This window comes from Amborella trichopoda, chromosome 8, assembly GCF_054954075.1.
Source record: "Amborella trichopoda isolate Santa Cruz 75 chromosome 8, AtrichopodaSantaCruz75HAP2 v2.0, whole genome shotgun sequence".
Classification (NCBI taxonomy): Eukaryota; Viridiplantae; Streptophyta; class Magnoliopsida; order Amborellales; family Amborellaceae; genus Amborella; species Amborella trichopoda.
The window spans coordinates 11,497,280-11,505,484 of record NC_142343.1 but is presented as its reverse complement, the minus strand read 5'-3'; the positions used below and the strand labels follow the sequence as shown (position 1 = coordinate 11,505,484).

Below are 8,205 nucleotides of genomic sequence, written 5' to 3'. Positions count from 1 at the left end.
TCAAAAATATTTTTCGGATGTAGATTTGATATGAGGCTTGATTTTGTTTTCGTAAAGCCTAGGCCTTACTCATCAAGTTTAATTGTGATTGGGTTGCACCGCCGTCAAAACAAAAATTTCCTCTAGACCACGTGTAAATCTCATAATACCTTTGCAGATATTGAAGAAACAAGAGGTAGATCACACAGTTACGTGATAGGGAAATTGTTTCAAACGGGCTGGATCGTATTTCTACAGTATACGGTCAAGACGTATAAGGCATCCAACTTAAAGATGGACGCAAAAAAGATGGTTCATCTAGGTGTCACTAACGGTCTAAATGTTTTTTTAATATGATTATTATTTATATTTTAAAATTTTATTTTTCCCCGTATTCATGATCTCTATATTCAAGATTATATATTCTCAGCATCAAATTATATTTGAAGAATATATTTATTGTCAAGCCCGCATGTCTACAATATGCGGACTGGCCGCATAGAAACCGTGGCCCCGTGTGATAAGTTTAAATCGAGTCATGTCCACGTCAGCGCTTATCTCTTTTTATTAGTCAACTTTCGTTACAGTCAAGCAACCTTCTTAAGAGGCTTTCTGTTGCTAATTTAGCTACTTAGGGTTTAATTTTCGAGAGATCTGAGTTTAACCGTGGCGTGATTGAGTAACGTGTATTAGGTAGATCTCTACTTGAAATCATTACACTCCCTTTCTTTGCTTGAATTTGAAGGTTGTTCTTTGCATGATTGTTAGGTGCAATCGTGGTTTCTCAGTTTCTGAATCGTGTATTTAAGGCATCGAAGATTGGTGATTTGTTATAGGGTTTCAGTGTTAGGGTTTGCGTTTTTGTGCTGAGAATTGGAGTAAGTTTGTGGCTTGATTTCGATGTTGATGTGGTTTATGATCTTTTTTCTTCATCTTTTTTTGAGAAATTTTAGTTTCTTTTTTACTTGAATTTGAGGTTTATGTGGTTTCTGCTCTGCATTCATGTTCTTTTTTCCTTTTCTTGAAGATCTTTATTGAGTTTGTTGATTGTTTCTTTTTCTTGAGAATCTTCATTGAGTTTGTTGATTTGATTGAAGGTTTGATATCGGTTGATCTGAATTCTAGATTCTGTTGTTTTTTCCTGTCTTTTTCATTTGATTGGTTGATCTATGAAGTGTTCAGAAAATCTTGATCTTGATTCAAGAAATTTTCTTGATTTTGGTGTTGCGATGGATTTTTCTCATTTGAGTAGATTTTTTTTTGGGAATAATTTATTTGAATTTGAGGATGTATGTGGTTTCTGATCTGGATTCCTGTTTTTTTTTTTCTCTTTTTTAGAATCTTTATTGAGTTTATTGATTGGATTGGAGGTTTGATATGCGTTGTTGATTTGATTAGAGGTTTGATATGGGTTCTGATCTGAATTCTAGGTTCTTCCGTTTTTCCAATCTTTTTAATTTGAGTTGTTTATCTATGGAGTGTTCAGGAAATCTAGATCGTGATTCCAGAAATTTTCTTGATCTTGTGTTGTGATTTTGAGTTTGATTTTTTGTGGGTTAATTTATTCGAGTAAGGGTTTTTGAGTATTGCGAATTTATTAATTGCAGTTGTGTAGCAATGGCGGCTTCCAATGGAGACATGACTTCAACCCATTCAGCACCAAAGCCTCCCCCTTCTCCATCTCCTCTACGCAGTTCCAGATTTAGTCAGGTAAATATTATTATTTTTTAGATATCAGTAACTGTTCTCTTAGATTGATTTTATATTCATTTTTTATGTATATTTACATTTCATTACCATTCATTCTCGTAGGATGCGTGTTTGCTTTGACAGATTTTTTAAGATTCTTTCATTGTCTCTAGGATCGCTTCATTTTTACTTCTTCTGGTCATTCGTTTTCTATAGATGCTTTTTTTTCTCTGCTTTAATTTAAGAAATTAAAGGAAAGAGTTATATTTGTCCTCGTTTTAATAATTCTTGAAGATATACGGTGTCTATCATGTTTTAGAATCGAAATTCATATGGTATATCATTTTGGAAACTTTAAGTATAGTTGTCAAGGTCCTGTTTTCAAGCCCTTGCTTTCTGGTGTCTTTGACCTATATCTATTTACTGCAATATATATTTCAGGTCCCTTGGTGTCAGATTTCTGAAGCTCTGTTGTTTGAGTCGCATATACATTTTAAATGGTAAAGATCCATGAGTGGATGGATGTGGTAAAGATCCATGAGTGGATGGATCTTCAGAAGAATTTCATGTAAAAGTAGATAAATTTAAAGACATCTAGGTTATCATTTTTAAGGAAATTACCAAATGGGAGTCTATACTAAATATCCTTATTAAATCCCTCCTGAAGTTTCTTATCACCTTTTGTATGCATGTCAAATTACTTGGACTAGTCACAGGATTTACAATTTCCTCAAGTTAGTACATATGAGATATTACAGATGCCTGGAATTTTCTGCGCAAAAGAAGTTGCTGTAAAAATAATAACTGAAATATGCTTGCCCTAATGAATTAGAAGAACTTGGTTATAGGATAATGATGGCTTACTAGTGAAGAGATATATATTGTGATATTGTCTAATATCCAGAAACGGGTATGTGCTGCCCTGGAGTTTGACAAAGTTAGGAGATAAGCTGCGTAATGTTGTCAGAACGATCTTCTACAAAAATTTATAGTGTATTGAGCAAGTGATTGAGTGAAAGTTTTAGAGCCCAAAGTTTATTGAGTCCTTAATCTATTGCACCTATTTTGTCATTAAAAGAAAATTATAAAAATAATTTTTGGTCCGTGTCATGTTGTGATTTGTAATGAATAGCTTATTCAAGACAATATTTATTGACATACGTTATTGGGAATTCCTTGGAAACGGGCTGCGGTTAGTGCCATGGATAGTATCTATCAATCTGTGTCCTGCTTTTAGCGAGCTATACGTTAGTATAACAGCAAAACTTACAAAATCGATCCTATTCTCAAACTCGGACACCATGTGGTATTGTGGTGTGATTGAACTTTGGAACTCTGTGCTAGAACTAGGACCTCATAAATTTAGCATAAGCAAAAGAATCCGGTACATTAGATAATATTATATTTATATAGCATTAATTATTCGTTGTATGGCCCCCTTGGAACTTAAGATTGAAACCTGTAGTTTAAAAAGACTTGCTCAGATAGTATCGGCCAAATCTTATCGAGACTGTGGACTCGAATCCCCATGTGACTTGCTGTTTTGGAAACTGTGCATAAAACAGAAAAAAGGAGAAGAAAATTTATTCTATGTTCACGTAGAGTGAGCTTAGTCTTTACATGTTGGACTGGTTGCTGATTTTTTGGTCTCCCAGAATTGCATGTCCCTGTGGAACTGATATCCTTTAAATGTTTAATTTCTTTAGTTATAGACATTGTCAGAGTCAGTGTATGACATTTTCATATTCAGTTCCCTTTGTCTTCCCTTTATCATTTAAAATAGCATTTTCATATGATCACTTGATATTGTATGTGGATGACGCAAAACACTGTGTTACTTCAGTTGCTACTTGCTAGACTTCGTTAAGGGGAAATTTTGCCCACGAACACACTGCAATTGTATATTTAATTGTTTTTATTAATTTTTAAATTTTAAGCTCATAAATCAATAGGCCTGTGCTTTATGCCATGTCTTATATTGGTTTCTTCCAACCTCATTCAAGTCTTTTCTTTTTAGAGATGCATGCCATTAATGTTGAAAGCTTCATTTAGTGGATGTGGATTAGTGGTTGCTTTTGAAGAAGCATGTATTGTTGGTTCACACGTCAAAAAAAGAAAAAAACATGTCTTGTTGGTTAATTAGTTTATTACTAATATAAAGCTGATTTTTCTATTTGTTATAGCCGAAGCTACGAATTTTAGTGACGGGTGGAGCTGGTTTCATTGGCTCTCACTTAGTGGACAGACTAATGGAAAATGACAAAAACGAGGTAATTAATTCCTTATGCTTCTTGATAAAATGCTTCTCTCTTTTGTTGCCTGCAAGAATTTAAAGATGGGTTTTTGAATTTGTGTTTTACTTGATTTTTACGCTTGACATCACTGGTTGTGTTTTAGGTTATAGTGGTTGATAACTTTTTCACCGGTTCAAAGGACAACCTGAGGAAATGGATTGGACATCCAAATTTCGAGCTTATTCGCCATGGTATGTCCTTTGTTCTTCTTTTTTGTTTTCAATTGTTTCGAGGTCATAAGGAGGGATCCCTTATTGACATTTCAAAGTTGTGTGATCTTGCTTAAAACATTTTAATTTTTCATTCTGTCTTGTTATGAGCTATTCACATCTTGGAAACTCTAATTGACCATGCGTCACTCTGCTTTTCTGCATGCAGATGTGACAGAACCTCTATTGGTTGAGGTTGATCAAATATATCACCTGGCATGCCCAGCTTCTCCGATTTTTTACAAGTATAACCCCGTAAAGGTGAGGCCTTTTCACACCTGAAAATGTTGGATGTATCATGTATGCTATTTTCTATGGCTTGGAGAAAATAGTTCATTGGGTTATTAGTTTATTTCCCTACATGAGTGGGGGTGAGTGGGGGTGATTGAGGGTGGAGCCAAGCAAAACAAGGCTGGTATCCATGTCCATCATTTTCCATATTTGAATGGACTCTGAAGACCCAATGGACTATGGTTTTCATGGTAATGGGATACATCAAACTGGCATGTCCAGTGACTCATGTGTGGTATTTGAAACGTCTTCCTAGTTATATCGCGAATCTTTCAGATAGACCTCTTAAAGAATTAGAAGGCCTGGTATACTGCGATGTGTGATTTGATCAAAATTACAATTCTACAGGTTCAGAATGAAAAACTGTGTCCTTGTCACATATTGGAGATATGTTAAATCCTTCTGATTTCTTATATTTCCTTTCCCATCTATTTGATATAGCACCTTGCTCTTTTATCACTGTCTTAAAAGAATATAAGGCAAAATTATTTCAGATACCTATAGGAACCAGCAACACTGGACGTGTGTGGAGTTTTTTTGTTTCGTTTGTTTATTAGCTCTTTTATCCCATTTGATGTATATATCACCTAGTGACGAATATGTTTGTAACAGACAATAAAGACAAATGTTATCGGCACTCTGAATATGCTGGGGCTTGCTAAGCGAGTAGGAGCAAGGTTAGATGATCTAACTTCTCTTTTCATTTAGTTATTGCTTATTGTGGTTTCTAATAGGATGAATTTTTTTTCGAAGCAGAATCTTGCTGACATCAACATCAGAGGTCTATGGGGATCCTCTTGAACATCCTCAGAAGGAAGAATATTGGGGCAATGTCAACCCAATTGGTATGTTTAGTGCCTTCATTGGCTAATCGTTCATGAAATATGTTTACTTCTTTTAGTAAGTTTACGAATTTACCACATTGACGGTTTGCATATTTCTTGAAATTTTATTGTTTACCATGAATTCTTGCATCATAACACAGGGGTTAGAAGTTGCTATGATGAAGGGAAGCGTGTCGCTGAGACTCTGATGTTTGATTATCATAGGCAGCATGGCATTGGTAAACTTTTTATTTTCTTCAATTGTTTTATGTTAGTTTGATTATTTCAATATAACTAGTATTAAAATGTGAGTTTTTTGTTTAATAGAGATTCGGATTGCTAGAATCTTCAACACTTACGGACCTCGCATGAACATTGATGATGGTCGTGTTGTCAGCAATTTTATAGCACAGGCACTCAGGTAAATTTGAAAATGGCTTGTTTATATGGAAGAAAGTACTTACTTTTCTTTGGGTATTTATCAGTTAAAGCCCTGGAATTTAGGAAATTTGGTAATGAATTATTAATTTGGCATCTCAAGGATTAATGGCACTTTCACTTTTAATTAGGGAACACAAACATAGGAAGCTTGTGTTTGAAGGCAAAGTTTGACTTTTGTTAAGGCTCTGAGTTTTAGCGAGTTATATGAACTTGTCGGTTATTGTCATTATGGTGGATTGCAAAACAATTACATGGGGTTTGACTTCTTTTATTGACATTTATAATGGGTGATCTGTGTTCTTGAAATGAACTGGTTGAACCTTATAGCATGGCCCATCTTTAAATGTAGGTTATAGACTATATATAGATTAACTTTCTATGAGGTCTTTTTTACGTAATCTGTCCTGGTTATTTTCTGAAATTTTGTGCATAAGTTGCACTTGAAGAAGAAGCAGAACTGGTTTATTGGTGAGACCGTTTTGTTATATGAACTTGTCGGTTTTGACGTGGATTTTTGTGCTGTGGATTTTCTAGGAATGAGCCTTTGACAGTCCAGTCCCCAGGAACACAGACCCGCAGCTTCTGCTATGTTTCTGACATGGTAGGTAGTTGGTTTTCTTTTTTTTTTAATTTATCAGCACAATCTCATTTTTGTGGAGGCCTATGAGCTACTATCTGTCCATGTCAGTGGTTTTACTTTATATTTTCTTAGTCCAGTATCATATTTGGGCAATAAAACTAACTGTTATTGTTGTCTCCTTTTTTTTGTTTAATATTGAAGGTTGATGGCCTTATTCGACTAATGGAAGGTGATCACACTGGACCTATTAACATTGGAAATCCTGGTAAATTTCTCAGAACATTTTCAATCGATTATAAATATTCTGTGACTATATGGCTTGATTTTGATGCACAGTTGTTCCCATTATCAGTGAATTATGCCTACACCACGCACTTTAATCCAAGTATCTTTTCCCTGAGATTATGTACATGACCACCCTGATGTAAATTACTTATAATGCAGGTGAATTTACAATGATGGAGCTTGCTGAAACAGTGAAAGAGGTCAGTTTGGTGCCCACCCCCGGCCTCCTCTCTCTCTCTCTCTGCCCCCATGTGTGTGTGGGCAATCTGAGAAACCAGTCAGCATGATTTATTATTATTATATTATTTTTTATTGATCTTGTTCATTATTTTCAACTTACGTGGCCATTTATCCTTCACTATTTAGCCCAGCAGCCAATATCTAAAAATGGACGAAAGAAAGAATTTTCAAAGAGACTAAATTGAACTGTATTTTATTGCAGCTGATTGATTCTTCAATCCTGGTTAAGATTGTGGACAACACACCAGATGACCCTCGCCAGAGGAAGCCTGACATTACGAAGGCAAATAATCTCTTGGGATGGGAGCCGAAAGTCAAGTTACGTGAAGGTCTCCCTCTTATGGAAGAAGATTTCAGACAGAGGCTTGGGGTTCCAAAGAAGTAAAACACCCACTCATTTTTTCATATGCATCCTTGACGATTTTATATGGGCACCACAAGGCGGCAACTCAGGAGGAACTGAACTTTTATTTAGGTTGGGTTTTTATTATAGTTTTGGCTTCTGGGAGCCCCAATAAGTTGTTCTTTTGTTGAGGAGCAGGTCTCAGCGTTTCATCATTCTGATGCTGAGAACTGTTATTTTAAAGTATCAATCAACCATCGGTTTTATTTAAAGTATCTAAATTAATAAAAGGCTAGAGCCAATTCTGGTTTCCTTTTCACAATTTCAAATTGTTGTCACTCTCTGGGATGTTTGCTTTTATATTCTAGTTGCTCTGTTTTTGATGAATTTAGTGGAATTAGGAGCCATGCATAGTCATACAGAGGCCAAAACAAATGTTTGTGCTTTCATAAATGGCTTTATGCACTTGGCTGATTCCAATCTAAGGAATGAGCATGATAGTGAGCGTGAAGCTTGTTAGATCCATTCTCATTAGTTTCTCTTACTCCAATAATCTAAGAAATTTGGCATGATAGTGAGCATGAAGTTTGATAGATCCAACTATTTCTGCTTTCAACTTGATAAAAACCCTATTAATTACATGCATAATAGAAGCATTATAGATGTTGATCCAAAGGGCCAGCTTCTGTTTGTATGTCAAAAAACTCAATCCAAATTGCAAAGCTTGTCCATCAAAACCCTGCAACAAATCAAGATTGCCATTATCAGAAATCAAATAGGTTTCTTTAATTTTAAGGAAGAGATTGCTCTGTATTTGGTTTCCTATCATGAGAACAATTTTAAAATTGGGAAAAATTATATAACGCATCAACTTTATACTATAGAAGAAAGATGCACATTAAAAACCGACTGAAAAAGGTTGTTCCATGCTAGAAAACTCCTCAATTTATACTGTGAGATATGTAGATATTAAAAAAAAAAAGATTTCAAAGTCACAAAAATAATGTATTTTGTCCATTTTCAAGATTTT

At 35.0% G+C, this 8,205-nt stretch overlaps 1 protein-coding gene across 4 annotated transcripts; it reads left to right on the top strand.

Moving 5' to 3' along the window:
* The first annotated feature begins 608 nt into the window (after positions 1–608).
* On the top strand, positions 609–7,504 carry LOC18436004 (UDP-glucuronic acid decarboxylase 5). Of its 4 annotated transcripts, none has more exons than XM_020668446.2 (13): positions 609–672; positions 1,595–1,689; positions 3,852–3,938; positions 4,066–4,153; positions 4,341–4,432; positions 5,075–5,139; positions 5,219–5,307; positions 5,448–5,525; positions 5,614–5,707; positions 6,262–6,328; positions 6,509–6,572; positions 6,752–6,792; positions 7,035–7,504. In XM_020668446.2, the coding sequence occupies exons 2-13, from the start codon at positions 1,597–1,599 to the stop codon at positions 7,215–7,217; spliced, it is 1,041 nt and encodes a 346-aa protein (XP_020524105.1). In that variant the 5' UTR covers positions 609–672; positions 1,595–1,596; the 3' UTR covers positions 7,218–7,504. The 4 variants fall into 4 exon arrangements, with proteins under 4 accessions (XP_020524105.1, XP_006846098.1, XP_020524106.1 ...); XM_006846035.4 differs by having other exon boundaries at positions 1,587–1,689; XM_020668447.2 differs by having other exon boundaries at positions 609–857.
* The last annotated feature ends 701 nt before the right edge of the window (positions 7,505–8,205 follow it).